The sequence below is a fragment of the Nesoenas mayeri genome, assembly GCF_963082525.1.
Source record: "Nesoenas mayeri genome assembly, chromosome: 8".
Taxonomy (NCBI): domain Eukaryota; kingdom Metazoa; phylum Chordata; class Aves; order Columbiformes; family Columbidae; genus Nesoenas; species Nesoenas mayeri.
In genome coordinates this window covers 10,488,271-10,511,999 of record NC_137554.1, presented here as the reverse complement: position 1 = coordinate 10,511,999, position 23,729 = coordinate 10,488,271, and the positions used below count along the sequence as shown (strand labels likewise).

At 41.1% G+C, this 23,729-nt stretch overlaps 1 protein-coding gene across 3 annotated transcripts; it reads left to right on the top strand.

Moving 5' to 3' along the window:
- The first annotated feature begins 784 nt into the window (after positions 1 to 784).
- GTF2B (general transcription factor IIB) lies at positions 785 to 21,976 on the top strand. 3 transcript variants are annotated; one of them, XM_080348933.1, is made up of 8 exons: positions 792 to 824; positions 1,573 to 2,897; positions 3,296 to 3,402; positions 13,767 to 13,900; positions 18,477 to 18,623; positions 18,760 to 18,889; positions 19,497 to 19,778; positions 21,315 to 21,976. In XM_080348933.1, exons 3-8 carry the CDS (start codon positions 3,372 to 3,374, stop codon positions 21,446 to 21,448), a joined length of 858 nt encoding a protein of 285 aa, XP_080205059.1. In that variant the 5' UTR covers positions 792 to 824; positions 1,573 to 2,897; positions 3,296 to 3,371; the 3' UTR covers positions 21,449 to 21,976. The 3 variants fall into 3 exon arrangements, with proteins under 3 accessions (XP_080205057.1, XP_080205059.1, XP_080205058.1); XM_080348931.1 differs by lacking the exon at positions 1,573 to 2,897 and having other exon boundaries at positions 785 to 824; XM_080348932.1 differs by lacking the exon at positions 792 to 824 and having other exon boundaries at positions 1,219 to 2,897.
- The last annotated feature ends 1,753 nt before the right edge of the window (positions 21,977 to 23,729 follow it).

Below are 23,729 nucleotides of genomic sequence, written 5' to 3'. Positions count from 1 at the left end.
ATCACTTGAAAGCACTGAAGTAATGGCACTTTCCAAAATCTCTAGACTCTCCTGTCCTATTAATCCCTTTATCAGCAAGGAGAGGCTCATACCAAAGGAACAGGGTTTTTTTCCACTGTTTTACAGGTTGGGCTTGAAAACCTGTTGTTGCTGCTCAATATGCAGACTAATTTTGCATATGGATAACCCCTTGGGGAATTAGTGTCTGGACAGGAATCCAGCATTGGAGAGCTTTGGTTTTGCAGCAGCGTTTGTGGGTTTCTCCTTGGCCTGACATTTGCTTCCACGGTGGGTGTGAGTGTGTGACACAGAAGGGGAGCAGTTGATGGTGTCAGGAGGGTGTAGGGTAAGGTGGGAAGCCCATGTGTGTCTGCTGGAGTCAGGCTGGGGGTCTTGGTGTCTACTTCGAAGCAATGGCTAAAGATTAGTTGCGACATCTCAATTTCAAGAGGAACAAAAGGAATATTTCCTAACTAAATTGTGTTTGTTTCCCCTACTACTTTCAGAAAAACAAGTGCATTTCCAGTGACACAAGCATATAGACTGGAGCCATAATGGAGAGGGAGAGAGTCGTAAGACAGTATTGTTCAATAGGAAATTAATCTTTAGTAAAAGCCGCCCCCTTTACCCAGGCCCTGGGGGAAAGGTGGAGCCTGCCCGCACGCGCCTGGTGCTGCGCGTCCGTGTGTCCCTTGGCGCGGCCCGTAGCGAGCGCTCGGCAGGCCCCGCCCAGCGCTGTCGCTATATAAGGGGGAACGTCGCTACGCCGCTGGAGTCTACAGGGCGGTGCGGCAGGAGCGAGTCAAGATGGCGTCTACCAGCCGGTACGGGCGGCCGGCCGGCCTGGGTGCCAGAGGAGGGCCGCGGGGGAGGAGGCGGGAGGCGCTCCGCCATCTCCCCGTGTCCGTGGCACAGGAGAGAAAATGGCCGCGTCGCCCCTGCTGCCTCTGAGGAGGAAGCGGTGGCCATGGCCGGCTTTGCCAGGCCCCGGTGTCCCCGGCTCGGCGCGGCTCTGTCGGTTCGCGGCGCCTCTGGCCGCTCTCCGGTTTCCCGTGTCTTAGGGCCGCCCTGCGCGCAGCTCCCGGGGTGGCAGGAGGCCAGGGAGGGCCGTGCGGGGACGGGCCTCCCGGGGTTTCTCCGTGTGGGCCGGGCGGGTTCTGAGGGGCCGCCGGGGCTGAGTTGGCCACCCCTCGCTGCTTTGAGTCGGTGTTGGTCGGGAGGGCTCCAGGGGAGGTCCTGGGGGATTTCGTGGGGATCGGTGACGGGATTCGGGACCCCGCGCTCGTGTGAGCTCGGTGTTGTCGGCGCTGCCGGTCGAGCCCTTTTCCCAGCGGGGCCGCGCTCAGCCCCGGCAGCCCTGACCGCGGCTCTGGCGGAGCGGGGCCGCCCTCGGCCTGGCCCGGCCCGGCCCGTGGGTGTCGGAGCCCCCGGCGCCGGGCAGCCTGCGGCGGATCGGGGCCCGACAGCAGCCTTGAGGCTCCCACCCTCAGCCCGTACTGGCAGCGGCCAGACGGGTCTCGGGCTCCGAAATAAGTCTCTTTCCCTGGAGCTGTATCGAGGTTTTCTTTCAAGTCAGGAACGAAGGCAGGCCTATGGAGCAGGCTGTGGAGCGACTCTTTATTACTCCTGCTAAACCTGTCCTAGGATCTGGGCAGTGCTTGCTGCTAGTTTTATTGCAACCCGGGAGGTATTTGCTGAGATGCATCTTGACACACGCACTATGCGTTTTCCTTCAGTGTAGCTCGCTTAGTATGTTGAACCTGTATGGTACAAGGAGTGCAGCATATGTGCTGAGAGAAAGGAGTTAAAATTGGGATAGGAAGACCAATTTTCATAATATTTTTTGAAGTTAAAGTCTGAAACAGAATACTGTTCGTATTCTTTCAGGCTTCTGGATTTTATTCTGTTTTTCTTTTGCTTAGTGTGTCATTAGCCTTTTGTGTGATGCCAAATATCAGATGACCGCGCATACTTTGTCAACAGTTTTGTCTTGTGAAACTACTGTCTGGGAATAGTGAGAAGGAAAATGATTTAAAAAGCTTTTATATAGGATTTTGAAGATAATTTACATCTGAAGATCTTATGTGTACATGTTCTTTCTGGAGGCTGTAATGTTAATAGTGATGTTGATTTCCAATTTATTTTCAAGTCTTAGAACTTTCGTTACTGGATTAAAATGTTTAGGCTTATTTTTATGTGCTTTTGACTCATTGGAAATATTTTAAAAGTAAAAGTTAAGATAAAATGTGTAGATTAGGCTGAAATAATGGACTAGTGGGAAAGGGCGGAACTCAGATTAGTTTAACTTTTAATAGGATATTTTCTACAATTGAAAGGATTAGGAGTTATTTTTTGTTGCAGTGAGATTTAGGTTGGTAGATACTCATGATGAATTTTTTGTGATCAACCTCTGTACCCTCTCCTTTTTAGCTCAGCAAAACGGCTTTGTTGACTATACAGACCCTAATTGTAAATATTTATTATTCCAATTTTGAAATTATGAATTCTCACAGAATTACTGAACAGTCACTAGTAGTTTGATTGAGTGATTTACTTTTAAAACACTTGTTTTAGAAGCAACTGGTTATTACTCTAGTCAGTTACTAAAGCTGTTTTGTTAAATAGTGCTATAATATTTTAGAGGAGCCTTTTTGTATCTGCTGTGATTCTTGAAGATGCCTGAATGTGAAAGAGGCAGATTCCTGTTATCAGAAGCAGATGTCACATAATGCTCTTCATGAGCTGATTGTTTTTGTTAACATTTCACAATTAATAAGTTGCTTAATTTAAAATGGGACTTTTTCTTCAAATACTTGGAAATAATAAAACAGTGGTAGAATTGACTATTTTCTAAAAATACATCTAGTGTATGCACCACTTCCTGAATTATGGACCTGGTAAGTAATATTGATCTGATTAGAATGTGTGAGAACACTCATTTGGAACAAAGCGGTCGCCACTAACTAATTGGGGAACTTAATTTAGTGGTAGACTGTGAGTTAGCCTACGCTTAATCAAGCCTGTTGTTTAGATTGTTGAAGTTTTAATCTGAAGTTGTTTTGGTACAAGATATATCACAAAAAATTTGGAATTTAAGATGACTAAAAGTCTTGATTGTCAAATGTGGTGTTACAGTATTCAATTAAAAGGATGAAGTTCAGGTGTTTAGTTTAATATTCAAGTCACTGTAAATTCTGTATTATTAAATTGTTCTTTTCAGTAGGTAACTCTTATACTTTTGGATATGTAGCCTGCTTGATTAAAAGTAATTAATGCTTCTAATTTTTTTTCTTAGTTTGGATGTACTTCCAAGAGTGACTTGCCCAAATCATCCAGATTCTATTTTAGTAGAGGATTACAGAGCTGGTGATATGATTTGTTCTGAGTGTGGGCTAGTAGTAGGTAAGTAGCTGTTCATATTTTTGAGAATTACCATGTAACTTAAATTATGCGTGTAGATTCATTTTCCAATAGAAGTGGTATATAGTTATTTGAGTATTAAAAGGCTTTTTCTTGATGCCTTTATATTTTCTTTTATGCTGTGCTGTTGGTTAAAAGCTTACTGTTTTTAATAGTCTGTCTTTCAGTAACTTCTTGCATTATGAAAAGAATCAAACTCTCTTCAGACTGAAAATTTAAAATATGTTGTCATTTAAAATATATTGTAATATTGGATTAGACTGTTGTGCTGTCTGTTTCAGTATTCTGTCTTTAATAATGACTGTTGTCTTAAGCAGAATATTATAAGAAATGCAAAAAAAGTCTTTGTCAAGTAACTTGCTTACAAGAAAAATAAAAATGAATCTCTGTTTACTGTTAGTTAGAGGTTATCTTCTGCCCTGAAGTATTTATCTTTCTGGCCTTGCCAGCACCTGTTTTTGTTAATTACTTTTCCTAAGGCTTTTAATACTATCCCAAGTAAATACCCAGTTTTTCCCCTGGAATTTTGCTGAGGTTTTTTTACTGTGTTCGCATGGCAACAACTTCCACTGGCTAAACTGCCTTTCTAAGTATAATGGAATATTTACAATGAAAGGCCTTCTAGGCATTGTTTCTGTTTGAACAAGAGAGAGAGAGAACCATATTGTCATAGAACATGCTGCATACCTACTTTTATGGTTATTGTTTAGAATGAGCATCTTATTGTTCATCCTGTTGTCTTTATTCCTTTTGTGTGGGAAACTTCTAATACTCATGTTATGATCATTCTTTAAACCTCATTTATTTCTGTTACATTTTTTTAGACATGCCATGACCAGAAGAGAAGCCTCTGTTTTGAGGGTGGGTGTTCAGGTGTTTCATTCAGTGGTGCTCAGTGTTTCAGATGGCTTTATATCCCTCCCTCCTAGACTCTTGTGATTTTGTTTTGGCTCTTGTCTTCCACTGAATTAAAAATTTTAGTACAGTTGTTAGCATAAAGCTGAAAAGTCCTTGACTTGGTATAAACATTATTTCCAAACAACCAAAACATCAGTGTATTATCAGCATTCTTCTCATACCAAATCTGAAAGACAGCACTGTACCAGCTGCTAGGAAGAAAATTAACTCTATCCCAGCTGAAACCAGAACAGTATCCACCCCTTATTTTATGCCATCTATGTCATGCCCAGATCACAGGCTCTCCAATAACATTCCAGCTAATCTCTACCACTTTTCCTCTCTTTCATATATCATTCGCTTGGTCTATGGGCCATCCTAAAATGTCCACTGAGTTCACTTAGACCATGGCTTTGGGCCCCATCTGTCATAAGTCTTTGAGGGCAGGTGAGATGGTGTGCAGTGTTGGAGTGTTGCATCTTGTGTCCGGAGCTTGTAGCTGGTGTATCTGGCATGGCCTGTGGCCACGGTCTGTGGGTTCAAGGTGTCAATCTCAAGGAAGTTGCTGGATGCCAGTTGCCGAAGCCAGTGCTGTGCTTTGCTTGGTTTTATCAAAGTTCACTCTTCAATTATCTGGGTGATTCTTACTGTAATACCACTGATATGGCATATAGCAACTGTAGTAGTGATGACACACAGTGGCAGGGTTATATAGCAGTTAACATTATTCAGTTTTATTTGTTTGCTATTCTCACCCAGGATCAAATCCCCTTGAGTTACACATTGGACTTCCCTGTCCTTCTGCATCACCCATGAAGTGCACCCAGGTCCTTGAGGAAAAGCAGTGCTGCCGATGGGTTTGCCTGAGGCAGGACTAACCCAGACTGTCCTCCCGGAAGCATTCTCTGTGTGCACTATGAGGACTTTATCACCTTCTACAGCATGTGGAAGTTTTGAGTGGGCAGAGCCAGCTCAATTGGCAGATCCCCTACTGTTAACTAACCACGTGGCTTTTGATAAATGTGTATCTGGTGTTGGAAGGTCCCACCACCCATTGCTCTCAGTGTAGTCTTGAACAGTCCATTGCATCGTTTGATTTTTCTTGGAGGCTGGTGCATGATAGGGGATGTGATATACCACACTCCTTGGCCCAGGAGTCTATGAGATTGTTTTGGAAGTGAGTCCCATTGCCTGACTCTGTTCCTCCTGGGGTGCCATGTTGCCACAGGACTTGCTTTTTGAGGCCCGGGATAGTGTTCTGAGTGGTGGTATGGGCCACAGGATATGTTTCCAGCCATCTGATGGATGTTTCTGCCTTTGTAAGCTCATGTTTGGTTTGTGTGAGTGTGATACAATCAACCTGCCAGGCGTCGTATTTGTGCTTCAGCTATCAGCCTCCATACCACAGAGGCTTTTACTGCTTGATTGCAGTGCATGTTTCGCATTCGTGGATAACCTGCGCAATTGTGTCCATGATCATGTCCAGTCCTCAATCATGGGCCCATCTATATGTAGCATCCCTTCCTTGATGACCTTGAGGTATCATGGGCCCACTGAGCTATAATTAACTTTTATGTTGCCGGTTGGATCCACCTGAGCCACTGGTGTCTCAGCAGCCTGATCCACCTGCTGGTTGATGTTCTTCAGTGGCCTGGCTCTTGGTATGTGTGCATCTGCGTGATGTACTTTTACAAACAAATTCTGTAGCTGTGCTGGAGGTGATTTATGATGACCTGAACAACAAGCAGTTTTCCAAGGATCCAGATGAAGTCAAGTGCACGTGACCCATGTGGCTGAAGTTTGTACAGAGCAAACCATCATAGTTTCTTTTAAAATTATGAAACCGTTGAAAAGGCTAGGGAGAGGATTGTTCCTTTATTAAAAGAAGGGCTAGTTTAAACTGCATGAATTCTTGTAAATGAACCATAATAAATTTGCTGGTTAAAAATTCAAATGTCCACAGCAACATTTCCTATTGAAATATGGTAATAGGCTTCTAAGTTATTGCTTCAAAATAGTTTAGTCCATGTTCAGCTCTTTGTGTGGCTGCCATAGAAGTTGAACCAAAGTTTAGAAAATCCCATTTTGATCATTTAATAACTTTTAAGATAATGCTGGCTTTAGAAGAAGAGGGAAGGGTTTTCCTTGGTGCGTTTCCTTTTTAGGAACTTGGAGTTTATTAGAAATATCGCTTCATGTACCTTCTGTTACCCAGTCACAAGGTATTCTTGCTTTAGAAATTTACTCACTGATCTCCTCTGAATCAACAGCATAGGAAATTTCTTCAGTTCAAGTTGTCAGCATTTTTGATGAGCAGAATTGTTAGAGTATTAATACAAACTTTTGCTAAATTGAATTTCTAAAATGTGCTTAAAATTATCTTAGTCTCCTTTACAGTGAGCATTACTGGTAGGATCAAAAGTGTTTTTTCTTTGAGCATGTGTTTTTTTTTAAGTAGGCCTTTCAATGGATTTATCACTAAAAGCTTTTAACATTTACTTCTGTTGTACTGATTGTTCTCATTCTGTCTTGCCTTTCTTCAGTAATTTAGTTTTTCTCCATATGACAAATTAATTAGCTGGGATATCTAGCAACTAGTTTGGAAAACCAGTTAGATGAAGAGTGCACAACCAAACAGGAGTGTGAACATTCAATATTTTCGCTTTTGGTCTTTTAAGAAGGAGAAAACCAGATCCAATTCTTGATGCCTGTTTTCTGGAGATGCATGTGAAGTAGGGATGTTTTTAGGTAGTGAAGACAAAATTTTGTTTAATGATGATAAATCTTTTATGTATTTGTTGCAGATTCCATTATACGTCTTTCCTTTAAGAGAGTAGTGATTTCATTTCCTGCTCTTATATAGGCAGGTTGTGTATTTGCATTTAAAGCCTTACACAGGTTGTAATGTGTAGCTGATGTGAATAGGGCCCATTCAGACTATATTTTGAGGTGGTCTGAAAGTTATTGAGATCTTTATAACTGAAAGGGATCAATTAGAAGAGTTACAAACCCCAAAAGACACAATATACTCTGTACCCAAAGAAGTGTTACTGATTTACTTAAAAATATTGTGTCTGCAGAGCACTGCTGGTGTACATGGGGCAGAGTGGTAAATCCTGAATATGTGCATTTATTTTACTGTTGTGAAGTATGTAGTGATGTGACTTCTGATTTTTTTTTTTAAATTTTTTTGGTTTTTAATTACAATTTGCTAAAATCAGAGCAGAGAGTTTTTAACATACTAAGTGTATTTCTATTTGATGTTTTTCCTGCTTGCTGTGGCAAAGTACTAAAGTCTCACATTCGTGGAAGAAGTGAGTTTGTTAAGTGTAAAACTGCGTCATAGGGTACAATAGCTGGTGCATGGATAATGAACAGTCAAATTTCTGTGTTTTAGAGCTGTATATTGGAAGTACTGCTTCTTAAAGGGAGTCTTTAGAAATATTTTTAATCAGAGTTGTTTTGTACTCATAGGTGGTGTTCATAGTGTCTCGATAAGACTGAAATTTTAAGTTAAATCCAGTATGCTACCTTTTCTTCCCTCAGCATTTTTCACTTGTTCTAAAGAAACTGTGCTGTTTTGCTGTGCAGTATTATAACAATTAAATCTTGTAATGTCAGTATGACTGAATCTTGATATTAATTTGGATTGACATGCATCTGAGACTTTACAAGTCTATGTCCAAGCTTATCTACTGTTGTAAGTCTTCTATCTTATTATACATACTTTTCTCAAAACATTCTAGGATATATGGTACGGTAACTGTTTGTGTGCTGGCTTGAGAACTCACAAACAGACTTCTTCATGTTTGGAGAAGTAGTTTGTTCTGTGTTCATTGACCATATCTCATTCTTCAGACAGACTTGATGGGAGGAGAAAGATTTTGTTCAAGAACACAAGGCTAGTAGATCTTATTTCTTGACAGTTAAATATTTGCTTGGTACCTTTTCGGCAGTAAAAAATGGTGGAAGTCAGGTGATATGCCAGAAGGGGCTGAAGAAAGCAGAATCAAAGTGGAATACAAAGCACTGAATTTTCTTGATGTAGTAAGGTGGCGAGCTGAATTTCAGATGGGGATACGAATGAGTCTGGTGGTATGTACAGCTGTGCAGCACCTCAGCTAGGTAGGAGTACCTGTCTGATCTAAGACTTTCCTTAAACTTGTCTATAGTTTCATTAAATGTTGTTTTAATGTGCAGGAATTGGAGCAGTGAAGAGTTGATTTTCGGCATTTAGTAAGTGATGTGCTCTAACAGGTTACCTCTGTTGCTTCAGTAGGCAGGTATGCCTTCAAGAAGAACAGTGCTCTTGTATGGTGTTTTATTGGATAGCCTGCTGAAATAACAATGCAGAAGTCTGTCTTCAGCTGATGAGAATCCTTAGATGCGTATCAATTTGTTAAAGCTTTGAGTCAGATGAGGACCCATATTCAGATGTTTATCCCCTGTTCTGTGTATAGCTGGGTGTTCAGCTGAAGAGTTTTGGGGAAGAATATTCGGTAGCTTGTGGTCAGCACTAAAGCTGTTATAAAATTCCAGCAGAATATTTGATTGGTTAATGCTTCTGAAGAGTTTGAGATTTAAAAGCACATCTTAAATTCAGGTACAGTCTATGAAGAAGAGATAGATGTTACTATATGGCAGGTATTTTTTTTTTTTCCCCTACAATATAACAAATAGGTAGGAAGGGGTTTCGTGGTTGCCTTTCTGCTGGCCAGTCAGTTACTCAGGATGTCTGTCATGAGGGATAAGATTGATTGCATCTCTACATAGATGCTTGTTTTCTGAAAACAGAAGAAACCTTTTTTTTTCAGATGTTAGTAGTATCCTTTAAGTGGAGAAGGTACTTAAGTACTTCTGCCATGAATCCCGTAGAGTTATGGAATTATGTCTATCATGATATCTTTATATCTCCAGATGGTGAAAAATCTTTTCATATTTGGGTGCATGTTCATGGTTACTTCTTTCTGTGAGTATTGTCAACATTTAAAACTAAAATGTGAATTCTTAATTTAAAGTATTGCTTAAGTAGGCAGGCAAAAATCTTTAGATATGTATGTATATTAGCAGCTTTTATCTGGTTACTGCTTCGGCACTTGGTGTCCAGAGCACTAACAGTGCCAGTGTCTGACAAAAGTTAGTCCTTGCAAATAAAACTCTTTGCATCCACAGAAGAGCTGACTGTAAAGGATGCTGGTACTTAAAGTCTGAATAGATGACTTTTGCATGAACAGTCATGGATGTTTCATTTACATAGGGAATTTGTAATATGAAGAAATCAATTTGCTGCCTTTTTTAGTTAGCATTTCAAATAGTCTGTGTTTTAAGTCTAACGCAGTTCTGCTTTAAAGGCAAGTTGATGGTTCTAGCTGTTTCAGCAGTAATGTTTGTAACAGTGAAAACTTAGACTTTAGATGGCAAAAGTTGGCATCTTTTGTCAGGCTTTTGTAATAAACCATGCTCATAGCACGATATTAATATTTCCTGGACATTTGCTAGTTAGTGGTTTCTAGGCTGGAAACCAAAGGTGTTTGAGAGCCACTATGAACAATGCTTCTGTTAGTTGGAGTACTAGGTTTATCTAGTGGGATAACATTAACATTTTGAATCATCCTATTGAAGGAATGGTTTTTTTTTTTTACTTCTTTGTCAGATTGGCAAAGTGATTTAGGGCAAATAAGGGTTAAAAATGATTTGAACTCCTGTGATGGAAGAAGAGTCCAAAGCCTCTTATTTTTTTGGTGATACAGAGTAGATCAGGCACAACATTGAGAATCTGTAGTTTTGGAGCATCCTTCATGAATACTTGAGCTCTTTATCTTTTAAAGGCTACAAGTCTTGGAGAGGCTTCAGCTGATCAGACTTGTCCACCAGATTGTTTCAGCGTTTCTGCTCTCATTTGTTTCCTCCAAAATGAAGCTCAGTCATTATTTTGATACGCAGGAGCAGCTAAGCCTTTGTTCTTTTAACAGTCACTTGCCTGCAGTGCTGTACTGTCCATTTCAGTCCATTAGTTGCCTATTGGTACTGATATGAGGCTGGTGGTGTCTGGAAACTTGGAAACTAGCCACAGCACTCTGTGGATTTCAGTTTTGTGTGTTGTGTTGTTTTGTTTTGTTTTTTTGGGGGGGTGCCTGTGTTTTGTCTTAAATAAAAAGCATCTCAGAGCCTGCTCCTGGTTCATTTTGCTATTGCAGCTGAGTCTTGTGAAAAGGCTGCTATTGCTGTTGGTGATGATGCATTTGTGGTGTTTACAATTCATTGAAAGCAAGATAACTTTTTGCAAAATATATTGCTATCTTAAAAGAGTCTGGAAATTTTGTAGAAGCAGCTATGACTGTAAAACTGTGAGTGGTTTTGTTTGTGGTATGGGGTTTGTTGTTTTGGTTTTTTTTGTCTTTTGTCCCCTGGGAGTTTATTCTTTGGTAAAATGTAACGCATCTGCTCGTAAATAGAAGTTGTGAAGCATTGTAAAATGCTTTTAATTAGAAGCATAATGAATGTGCTCACTAGATGGCAGCAGATTCCCTAACTAACTGTAAGAAAGAAACATTGAGTGGAAGCAATTGCTATTTTGGTACTTTAAAGTGCAACTAAATTTTAATAAAATATTTGTGTTAAGATTAAAATATTAGTTATAATATGTAGAACTTGATGCAATGTACAACTAACGTTAGAGCTACTCTGAAGAATACTTAAGAACAGACCTTCTCAGAACTTCTTCAAGATTAGACACGGAACATAACGTTGCTTACTGGAGGCTTGGATTTCATCCTATTTCTTGTTTTGATTAAACATCTTCAATCTGCAGCTATATTGTCTTCATGTAACGGATAATACAAAATGCAAAAAGAGAATAAAATACATACGTATGATGAGTTACTGTAAGTGGAGGTCAACATTAAAATAGCTGGTATTCTTTCTGTAAACATGTAATTGCAAATTTAGGACTCATCAAGCTAAAATGTTTTCCTTTGAGAAATCGCTTTCTATTTTTAGAGGGAGGAGTAAACATAAATGATTTGTGATATGTAGATGTTTTTAGCTAATTTTTAAAAACTGTTCAAAATAATATTTTAATGTTTCATGCTGACGTGAGTTTACTCTTGCGTTTCTGTAGTGCATGCTGTTGGCATTTGGCAGTTGTGAAGAAAAGTAACCTTGGTCTGAGGTTTTCCTTTCTGAGTAACAGTTCTGCATTTCACTAAATGAGCTTTTCAGATGGTGGGTAACCTGAGTCAGTGAACTTTGCAGCGTGTATTTCCATTAGAGCCTGTGTGTTAGTCTGTAAGACTGTATTTTAAAGTGTAACTGAATACTGGAAGAATGGTTTATGAAATGAAATTAAATGGGGTAATGGAGAAAAACTCATGTATGTTCAGAAAGATGCTTCGGGATATCATACCGGAGTTGGGTTCCACAAAAACTTGGTCCTGTAAACTGTATTTTTGTATGTACTTCAGAGGGGGAAGCTGAGGAGATGAACTCATCTATTTGATGGAAATTAAATAAAGGAGTGTCTAATATAACCATATCTAGGGAAGCTTATTTTTGTTCAAAAGGACCGCATCAAAAGGAAGTAGTGAAGGGAATATACAGCCACTCCCATACTTATCATAGGTTGATGCTGTTGCCAAGCCCAACATCATAATGATGTGAGAAAGCAGAGATAATTTTGTAAAGTACTTATTGGGAGCTTTTTTTCCTCTTAATGTTTAACTGCAGACCCATTTTCCAGATACTTTAGGAAAGCCAGTCAGTAGTGTATGACCCAGCAAATTCAGTTCAGGTCTTGAAAAGTTAACTCAGGACTGGTCTTCAAGGCTGATTCTTTATGCTTTTTGTAAGGCTGACTTCAGTATTTGAAAGCTTTGTTTGAATCACTTAATTGCATCTGTACTGACATCAAGGTTCCAAAATGGTTTTTATGTTTTGAAGAGGTAGAAGTCACAAATAATAGAATCACAAATAATGAATGCCACACTTTTTTTTCCCCTTTCTTTTTTTGTAGAATGGGATACTTAGCTGCTTGTAGCTGGGTATATTTTTCATCTATGGAAACCTTTTGGCCTATTTGTTCCATTTTTATCAATATTTCTAGCTTGTGACACACTTTTATAGAAGCCTTTTAAAAGGTGGAATGCATGTCCTAAGACCCCTCTATATTTTAAATAAAATACTGAAAGTATACAGAAAAACTTTTATTCAGCAATAGCAGATTTCTTGGCAAAGTAAAGGTTTTTGCAAACCGCATCCTAATTTCACAAATGCTTTATATTCAGTGATTTGTTCAACTTAAACTTTTCTTACTTGAAATAGTAGTGTCAGTCCTCTGTAACCAGTTTGCCAAAGCAGGCAGTGATAGAACACTTTTTTGTTAGAGCAGGAATGGTTCGTAACTCACAAGAGGCAGATCCCTGAGCGCGAGTCATTTAGGTCATTCCCACTTGTGTGGAAAAAATATTACATCATTGCCCTGTACTCAGTGTTCTATTTATACCATGCCAGAATTTTAAGTACATTTTGCTTTTTTTAGATGCTGTAAACAGTATTGGGTAGTTGTCTAAAAGCAAAGTTGCTGCTAAGCCATAGAAGGAGCATTGCTGAATCAAATATTTAGAGAGAGTCCAGGAGCTAGAGTAGCACGCTGTCTGCTAATTTAAGCTTGCAAGCTAGGGGAGAGCTTTATAGCAGAAAGAACAGATCTGTGCCTTCTTTTACTCTGCTATATTCTTAACCTTATAGTTTTGGGTGTTTTTCTTTTTTCCCCACATGGTTTTCATTACAGCGGTAAATAAAGGTGGAGCGTAGCTGTGAGCATGGCTGGCAAATCCTGGTCACAAAATTTCTAACCTTTTTTTTGGTTTTTTTTTGGTTGTGGTGATTTCTTCTGGTTCATTCACAGCTTTCAATTTCAAGCTTATTCCTTGCCGAATACTGACATATTTCAGAGCACCAGAGACCTGGAGCTCATGCACAGAAGAGACTACAGGTTAATGAGATTCTACGTGGTGATTCTGCGTTATTCACGTGTGCACTTTGAACACGTGGCAAGTGTGAGAGAACTTAAGTTACAGTAACTTACTTGTTTAAGCTCTGAGAACATCCATAGGCAACTATGATCTCCAGCTTGAAATCAAGGTCTTGATTCCTTTTGTGTGTTGAAGATCCCATGATGGTCTTCAAGTTGTCGTGTTCTGGATGCATATCTCTATAGCTATTTATGTTTTCTGTGCGATTGTAGTTCTGTTCTGTGCAGTTTTTTTCCATTGCCTTCAACTGAACTTGTAGATTCTAAACATTTTGGTACATTGTTGTGCAAGTTACCATCTGTTTGAGAATGCCAACAGACTGCCTTCTTACAACAGAGAGCTCGTGTGTAACATAACATTTTAAAATAGTTAATGAAGCATTACATTAATTCAGACTGTTGCTTTTTGTGAACTCAGGTGACCGGGTCATAGATGTAGGGTCAGAGTGGAGAACTTTCAGCAATGACAAGGCAACAAAAGATCCATCTCGAGTCGGGGATACCCAGAATCCTTTGTTGAGCGATGGCGACTTGAGTACAATGATTGGCAAGGTAACACTTAAAATATTTAATTTTGCTAAGTCTGAGCATTTTTATGTCAAGTACATGTTTGTACGTCCACAGGGAAACTCTTCAGAGAATGTATTTGCAAAGAGATTCTGTCTAAATTGAACTCTTACATTTCAATGGTGTGTAAAATGTGGCTCTTTCCTGGGGGTAACAGGAAAGGGCTGACCTCTTGAGCAAAAGGAAAGTGTGGTGCTGTGGCATTACTTGTCACTTGTTGGTATGCAGCAACAAATAGAAAAGCTGATGTTGCAATCTTTAAAGAAACACTGACTTAGCACTTGTTTTTGAGGTGATTCTGAAATAATAGACACTTAGTTTTGAGGTCTTAATAGCTAGTACTGCCCAACACAAACTTGTTGTTTTTTGTAATAAAATCTGTATCAGATTCATATCGGAGACCCAGAAATCCACATGCATATTTTACACATTCTTATAGTTAATGATAAAGCACTAAATGTAGAATTCCTTCATGGTGTGACTGCTCCAGAAGAAAGTATTCAGTGTATATTGGAGCTGAAATTTAGTCGTACAGCTGTATCCTGCTCTTTGCCATAAGAGAGCAAGCAAGATTAATTGCACAAATGCATTCCCTTCAATGAAACTGTGACACAGGTAAGTTTTTGTTGTCGTACTTTGTATTGTACTTGTGGATTTCTTGAATGTTTCATTAAGAGTGGTCCAGTTGCTGAGAAATAACTATTAAGAATGTGTTGCTGCTTTGTGTGTTGCGGGACATGCACGCCAGGATTTCTCAGTTTTCGTTCCAGTGATGTTGCGAGGAAGAAGTAGACATACCTAAATATATGTGGATATGTAAGGGGAGTGTGTACTATACCTTTCAACCAAGAATTCTTCAGAGTTGAAGACAACTAATAAATACGGCTGTGGACAGCTAATCTTGAAGCTCTGTTTGTGAAAAAGAAGCTTTCTTGCTCAAAGGATTGTCCAAGTAGATGCTTGTGTTTTGGACAACTCCAGGCATTACTAACCACCAGATTTTAGGATGTCTTATGGTGATGCAAACAAATTCTGTGCTGCTCCATTAAAAAAGCTGGCATTGCTAAGTAGCTCTGTGAAGCAGTGTTGCAGAAGCCCCTGGAGTTTTAATGTCATCTTATAGGTCCAGAAAGATTATAGTTCTCAGGGCTTGTATTTCTGTCCTTGATTTGGTCAGCTATGAGAAAGATCCGAAATACACCTTTATACACAGATGAAGAAATGAACTCCAGGTTCACACCGTTGGCTCATTTTGGGACTGTGTAAATACAGGGTTTGTTTCTGGCAACTCAGTTTCATTCAGTAGGTGGAACAACCTTCAGAGTTCTTTTAGAACTTTTGTGTTGGAGATGACAAAAGATATTTCAGCTAAAGAACTTGCATCCAAGTGAACAGTGACTTGTGCTGTTAACCCTATTTTCTCTGGAGGTTCAGATCCTCCTTTAGAATAAGGATAGCAGCCTCAGTGGGAGAATTAAAGACGTAAAGAAATATCTGTGAAAAAGTTTGGTTTTCAGTGAAAACTAAAAATTTTTAGAGGTGGATGTTCAACTAATGAAACAGTTTCACTGTTAACCAGAACATCCCAGAATAGGCATGACTGTCAGAGTGGTGTGATTTAACCTATAAGAACTGTGAGTAAAACTGTCCAAATACTGGAACTGCCAGGATAATATAGGAGAATGTAGGGAGGGCAGCCTGTCCTAGTGCGGGTATTTTATTTTTATGGGGAGAATCACAGAAGAGACGCGTTATTTTCTACAGGAAATCGGGAATCTCTTTGACGAACCAGGATGTGTTCTGGACAAGAGTTCCTGTGTTTGTCTTGCCAGTGAGCAAGGGCTCTGGGATGTCAGCTCATTGATGTCAACTCTGTAGCCGGAACTGCATTTTTCCTCAGTCGTTTAGAAGGAAGAGAATGGCTTATATCTGAAGATGCTGAAGAAATTTCCTATCAGTGCAGAAAGGGCATGAATTTTGCAGCAAAAATAACTAACCCAAGGAAGCAGTACATATATCAAGCAGTCTTCTGAAGCCCCTGCCAGCAGTAGGCTGGGATGAGGCTTGACCTAGATATGCACGGTGGTTGAACAAGGGTGAAACTGATGTAGTCATGAGGAAGATAAGTAGTGTCTGACAGAGTACAGAAAAGCCTTTGCGAATTCCAGGGAATGAAGCAGAATGAAGTTGTATTTTCTCAGTTAAGAACAGTTCCTAGGGTGGCCTGGAGTGCACCCCAGATTTGTGTGCCAGAGGTTGCTTTAGCATTTTGCATGGGACAGGGAACAGAGGTATGTATTCCTTTCTGCTTGAGGTAGAGCTGCAGATAAAGAATCTTTAAAACAACAAAAAACAACCCCTGCAAAACACCCCCACCACCCAAAACACCCCAAAACACAACCTGTCTTGTGGAAAATCAGAAAGAGAAAGAGGACATTGATAATTAGTAAAGGAGGGGGCAGATGCGCTTCACAAGATGGTTTGTCACCCTTTCCTCTTTAAAACCAGGAGGTGCTGCTTGGGGATTCCTTTCTGCTGGGGGTATGTGGTCTGTATCTGGAGCAGCAAAGCAGGGGCTGCTTTGCCCATTCAAAGGGATTAATTTCTAATTGGTTTTAGTACTTAAGGGACCCATCTGTTTGAGGTAGCAACAGCCTGTATTGGAAGAAAGATTAATTTGTCTGTGAAGATGAGGATGAATAGCATAGTTGGCTGTGGTGGAAGTGGTTGGCATTCTTTAGGCTGATCTTTAGGATATTGGCACAGAACTGTATCTCTCTCGAAGTAGAGGCTGTGTGCTGCAGTTGATCTGATGACAAGCAGGATTGCCTTTGGAGCAGCCCTTTGTTGTGTTGGTGCCAGCATCGTTTCTGGGCGGTTCTTTCATCTAAAAGGATGTTTGAAGGAGTAGAAAGAAGCCAAGAACAGTCTTGGAACGTAGCATCTGCCATAGAGGGCCTGTTCAAGGGCTTTGGGAAACTTGTGAGGGAGGGTTCTGTGCCGGAGTCCTGGATCTCCACAGCAGTATTAAAGTGTGTGTGCAGTGCAGATATGAGTCTCAACAGCAGAGGTGTTCACTGAGCTCATCAGAAATGGGATGCAACTGGAGTCCTGAGTGCAGGGAAGTGGCACAGTGTAAGTGAATGGTCCAGAGGTTGTTAGTGACAGTCAAAGGACATGTATTAAATGCAGAAGTGCACCACAGAGAGATTATAGAATTGGATCAGGAAAGAAGTGATCTCTGACCCCATCTGGGCAGCCCAGGGAAATAAGGCGATATCTGGGTGTGTGCCCTTCGTTTGCTGTGTCCTGGTCCTTGTCCTGTGCCTCTGTGTGCAGGTGCTGGCTGTGAATAGCCTGGTTAGCAGTCAGTCACAGTTCAAGATCTGCTTTGTGCTCGCTGGTTTTGGCAAACAGGACAGTGCAGTAGGCTGTGTCTGCAGCGGCCACTGTTTCAGTGTGTTCAAATGGCCACCTCTGTCCGTGATGAAGGCTGGATGCCCCTTCCCAGCTACCTTGTTTGAAGGTGCCACCAAGGAATAAATGCTTTCTGATTCAGGGAATCCCGGGCCCTACCCGTGGTGTGGAATTGTTGTGAAGAAGCATTTCCCATTTGAGAGAACTCATGGCCCCACGTGCTGTGACAGCAAACACAAAAGTAGACAATGTATATTACAGACATTGCTCTTCTGAACTTACAGGCCATGTTGTCATCCTGAGCTATCATTAATCTGCCATGGCATTATTTGCTAAAGACATGTTTCAAGCTGATGGCTAATTGAAGACCTCAAACACTTTAGACCCTCTTAGTTGGGCAGAATTTATTTTGCATTTACCAAAAATAGGCAACTTGTATGACCCATTGTAAGTACAAAAAAATGCATGTTGGAAGATTGTTTTGAGGTTGCCAGGTTAAGTTGGTCGCTCTTACTTCTCTGAAGACCCCAGGCTTTTCTTTTAAGAGGTCCCTGGTTTTCCTGTAAAGGCAGAATGTACAGATTTTGACATTTTGCAACAACTAAGGCTTGCAGCTGCTAGCAGACACAATATCAAATTGGTTTTGAATAGGTCATTGGTTTGGATGTTCTCTTTCCCCATGCCTTCATTTTTGTATTTGAGTTACTGTAATAACTAGTCTCTAGTTGGCCATAAAATGTTGTCCTTGTGACTTGCCAGTCTGCCACAGTGCAGATGCAGCTGAAGTGACATATGGGTTGCATAAAATCTGATCTTGGACCTCAGCATTGGTGACAGGAGCGTTGAGATGCGCACATTGGCTACGTGTTACTCATTCTTTAAATTATTGTTATGTTAGGAAAGAAAAATTCCTACGTAATCTGTGGTTCTTGGAAATCAATTAATGATTTGAGACTTGTGCAAAGTGTAGAACCTGATGTTTGGAACAGTACTCGATCGTATGATTTACTTCAGTGACGCCTGTTCGCACAATGCTTTGAACTGAGTGCCTTGAGTTAAGATGTATGGAGCTGGGAGACGTTTGCGCTTTAAATGAGGGGGAAGTTGCTTGTGTTTTATTGACAATACAATTTTCTCTTTCCAGGGCACAGGTGCAGCAAGTTTTGATGAATTTGGGAATTCCAAGTACCAGAATCGTAGAACTATGAGCAGCTCTGATCGTGCAATGATGAATGCTTTTAAAGAAATTACGAACATGGCAGACAGAATCAACCTCCCTAGAAATATAGTTGTAAGTTCCTGTCTGCCTTCCTTAAATTGTTCTGACATTGACTTAGTTAGCATAATATAATGAGCACATGAATTTTTGATATTGCTGCTAATTAAATGGCCTAGAGTTAATTAAATTTAGTCTTCTTGCTTTGAAGGATCGAACAAATAATTTATTCAAGCAAGTGTATGAGCAGAAGAGCCTGAAGGGAAGGAGTAATGATGCTATTGCTTCTGCTTGTCTCTACATCGCCTGTAGGCAAGAGGGTGTTCCAAGAACATTTAAAGGTAAGTTTTCAGTGATACAGATTCAATTTTGCTATGAAGTAAAGGCCTAGTTACTGTTATTGTAGGAAGAGGTTGGTTTTCTCATTCCTGGACTTTGCTGAATTGGTTGTTCTGAGCTAGAGCTCAACTTTGGGGGAGAGTAGGGGGGATTCTGGAAATTGGTTATATTTGTGAAGTGAGTAGGCTCTCGGGCATGGGATTTTTGGTCACAATGCATTAAAAAACAATTAGCATTTGAAAGTCATTCTGAGTGTTGGTGAAAGGTATTGCGTGGATCGGAGGATGGTGTGGACTGTTGTAACTGAATTTGAACAAATAGTTCTGCAATAAATGTGTGCAAAATAAATATGTGCAGGGATATAACTTGTTTGGCATTGAGTATGAAATTTCCCTTACTAAGCAAGCTGTATTCATTAGCTCCTTATGAAAAACGTGCACTGACTGAAGTGATTTGGATGTTTCACAAATGTGCAAAGCTTATATAATGATGGTGGCCTTCCTGACATTGGCCTTCTGTGTGGGTCTTAATATGTTGAGAATCAAATTTTATTGTTTTGAGGGACCAAATTCTGTCAAGCCTGAAGTTTAATTTTTACTCTCTGTTTAGAAATATGTGCAGTGTCCAGGATTTCAAAGAAAGAAATAGGCCGGTGTTTTAAACTTATTTTGAAAGCTCTTGAAACCAGCGTTGATCTGATTACAACTGGAGACTTCATGTCAAGATTCTGTTCCAATCTGGGTCTTCCCAAACAAGTACAAATGGCAGCAACACATATTGCCCGTAAAGCTGTGGAATTAGATTTGGTTCCTGGCAGAAGCCCTATCTCTGTAGCAGCTGCAGCTATTTATATGGCATCACAAGCTTCTGCAGACAAAAGGACACAAAAAGGTAATACTTCCTTATTTTATTTCCCCCTCCCCATGTCTTGCTGCTTGAAAGAGAATTCAGTGTTAGTGTAAAACTTGGATGAGGTCTGTGCAGGTGGTGATAAGCCACCATTCTACTTGCATACACCAAGGACCAAACCAGCATTTCCCACTCTCCAGAATAGAAATTGAGTAGTGGGCTGTGCTCAGTGTAAGCTGAGTTCACTGTGTTCTGGCACTAGGAGTTGGATTCTTAAATGCAATACACCAGTCCATTCAAATGAGCATAATTTCAGTTTTTGACCCATGATAATATTTGCTCATGTACATTCTGCTGCTCTGAAATACTCCAGATTAGGGGCAGCCACAAATAGCATCATGATTTGAGATTACAGGGAGTCTCTGATCATTCTGGCAGCCAGGGAATCACCGAAATTGGTCTGTGTTCCTTCACTTCTTGTGAGGCTGTTACAGAGATGGAGAGCGGTGGAGAGCAGGGCTGGGGTAGCTCATCACTCTCTGGCAGGGGAGCCCTCAGGTACCCGTGCAGAGTTCAGAGCTGTGTGGGGCCTGGGAAGGGAAGGGGGCTTAAGGCTGCCACGGTTAGAACTGGCTGCAACAAATGGATCCAAGTGCCTGTAGCTGGATGTGGGAGTTCTGTGGAGGTGTTTAGTCCAGTTCAGATCAGAAGTGTAAAAAACCTGGCCATTTCTTAGTGGAGATCTGCTTTTAGGTAAAGAATGGCCTTATCTGTCAGGTTCTGATGCTTTGTTCTGCATTAGTCACTGCTTATTGCACCCCTGGAGCTTCTGTCACGCTGGCAGTTGCCTGGGCACGTGAGTGAGCTGGAGCCCAGGCCGCCCATGCGGTGCCTGCGTCTGTGCCCCCCCGAGCTCTGTGGCTCCTAAGAGTGATCGTTAACACAAAACACAGCTGCCTCCCATGGGTACGGACACGACTCCACGCTCCTTCGGTGTCCTCAGACAATGCTGGAGGCCTTCGGGCAGTTCAAGGCTTAGATTCCAAACTTGGTTACATCTCTAATAGTTTTGTCTTGTGCATCTCAAACAAGTGTTTTTCTTTTCTTTCAAACAGTCGCTTGCTCTGTGCCTCTGACCTATTGCTCTGTGTATTTTAGGGTAAATGTATTTCATGTTTAGCTGAAGGTATTCCTTTTTGCCTATGCTTAAGTTTTCTGATGGTTTTGCTTGTATTTTATGAAGGCACAAGTAGGAGATCCTGATGATAGTGATTTATTAGGATGTTGCTGGGCACATGCAGGCTTTGCAGGAGATGTTTTTAATGACTTTTGCACTCTTGGCCCTCTGTCAATTTGAAACTGATGTTACTCCATCATTGGTAGCATAAGTTGAATTGTGGCATGTGAAAAGAAAGACTGACTTACATGCAAAATATTAGTCACAGTGGTTAAAACCATTTTTTCCAGGCTTTTGTGAGAGTTATGAATTAAGCGAAGTATATAGCACTTATTGGTAAATAATGCTTGCTGCTTTTTTTTCTTAGTAGAAACTAATCACTTGTCTACTTTTTGTCTTAGAAATTGGTGATATTGCTGGTGTGGCTGATGTTACGATTAGACAATCGTACAGGCTGATCTATCCTCGAGCTCCAGATCTCTTCCCAGCAGACTTCAAGTTTGATACCCCAGTAGACAAACTACCACAGCTGTGAAACTGCAGAGGGTTACTTTTAATTTCTATTAAAAAAAAGAAAACCACCACCAACAAACTTTTGCTTTTTGCCTATAATAAAGGATGTACAAAGTGTTAATATTGAGTCTTCATGTTGTGGAACTGGAGGAGATGGAGCGTAACTGCTGGAACGCAGCACACATTCCAAGGGTAAACAAGCTCATTGTGTGGCATTTTGTATGTATATATTAGTGGAAGTAAATATTTAATGACTGTTGCAACAAACTTAATTTCATATTGTTGTACTTATTTAGATTTCTTTTGTAGGATCTAGTAAGATGTATTTTGGAAAATCAAAAATATTATGTAATTCCCAAATAAATTGTTTTCCAAAAACACACACCAGATTATGAGTATGACTGCAGCTTGACGTGCACACGCTGTTTTGCATGCTGAGAACTGGATTGCAGTCCACAGAGCGGCAGAATTAGCTTCATCCTTAGGGATGTGGTCACAAGGCTGCCCCACTGCTTGCGTTCTTGACACTTTAATCTCTAGTGTGCCTTTAGGATTTGTAGTTAACTGTGCAGCAGAGTATGGATGACTTAACCCAGAATGCAAGCAGGTGCTGAGGAGCAGTCAGAGTATTTGCACAACTGCTGCTGAAGATTTCCAAATCTGTTGTGAAAGGATGAGTCACATCCTTGGCACAGTCTCCCTGATGTTCACTGATGTCTCTCACTTCTATGCATTCGACATAATGACAAAGCAGCCAGAGCAAAACATAGAGACTCGGACTTACTCCTGACAACTTTGTGATGCTTTGTACTGCACAAAGGAAGGTAAAACATATTTCTAGTACAAGTTTAAGTGTTCTGACCTGCCTGCCCAGCTGTCAGGCTGGCCTGCGGTGAAGCTTTTGGCACTGCTCTGCTCTCAGTGAGCACTTGCTTGTTTGAAGTTATGTACCAGGTGCTGAGGAGTGAAGGACAGAAGTTACTCAGCCCTCCCCAAACCAACAGCTTTGAGAACTAGTTGCCTCCTGATGGGAGGCAACTGTCCCTTTGTGTGCAAAGCAACAAATGTACTGAAGTGGGAGTTTTCTGTTTCCTGAGTTCATGTTGTATCACAGGTGCAAATGTATTTGAATTGCTGACGTGAACAGCTGAGGGGTCAGTGTGCTGCACCTCTGGCCCGGGGCCATCCAGTGGGAGGGCTGTGTGGCCAGTGCTAACAGCACCGCTTGTCAGTAGCCCTCACTGTTTTCTTGCTGGTTTTAATCTTCTGCCCATTGAGACGATTGAAATGTGGCAGCTCAACTTTGTTTTGTACACAAATAACAAAGGCTGTACAGTTCCGCTGCACCACTGAAGCTGTCGGTTGCAGTCATGAAAAATTCTGCTGCAGATGTTAAAGGTCTCGGTAGTTTGGAGGGATTGTATTCTAATGTCTAATGCATTTCCTTAAACTTTGTTGGAACATTTTCTATTACATGGGCTTTCCCTGTCTTGCTCTGAGCTGTTTTGTCTGTCTCCTGGGAGAAGGTGTGATGCTTTGAATAGGCAGGGCCTGACCTTTCATGTACTGTTACAGTTTGGAAATGCAAAGGTCAAAGTTCTTTTACCGTGAGTGCACTTTCTGGCATAGATGAGTGTGTTAAATCTACTACATGCAAGTTAAAAATGGCTGAAACTTAATTTTACAATAATGCTCTTTAAATGCTTTCAGGTGTTATGCACAAGCACTTGATACGTGAGTGGTGAGTGTTTGCAGTTGAAATTGTTATACATGGCAAGAGCTGTCTAGACTGAAATTGAAATACATGTGTTCACATCTCTGGTGGGGGGCAGAGGGAGGCAGGGACATGTTCTCTCGGCTTGTCCCTGCCTGCTCCTGCTGTTCTGCGAGCGGCTCCTGTGCCTCCCTTGCTGTGGAGATGGCAGTAACTGTGCAGCCCAAAGAGGCGGAATGAGGAAGATGCTCCAAGGGGCCATGTGTTCTGAAAGCCAGTTACTGCTCCTCCCTGTAGACTATGGTTAACGTGAAGCATTTCAGGAAAAAAAGTATAACTCTGAATTAATTTTCAGGCAGTTAGGACCCTTTTAGTAAGCTGCTTTGATGGAGGTAAGGAACTTGGCTTCTCTGACAGCAGCTTGAGTCAGACAAGCTCGCTTTGTCCGTGGCTGGAGCGTTTGTGTGTGTTGGAGCTGTGTGCGTGGTGCACCAGCAGTTCTCAGGGTGCAGGGGTGGGTGTGGGGGGCTGGAGAGGTGGTTGTTGCAGCTCTGCTGCCCTCCTGCAGCTGTTGTCACTGCCTCTGTCC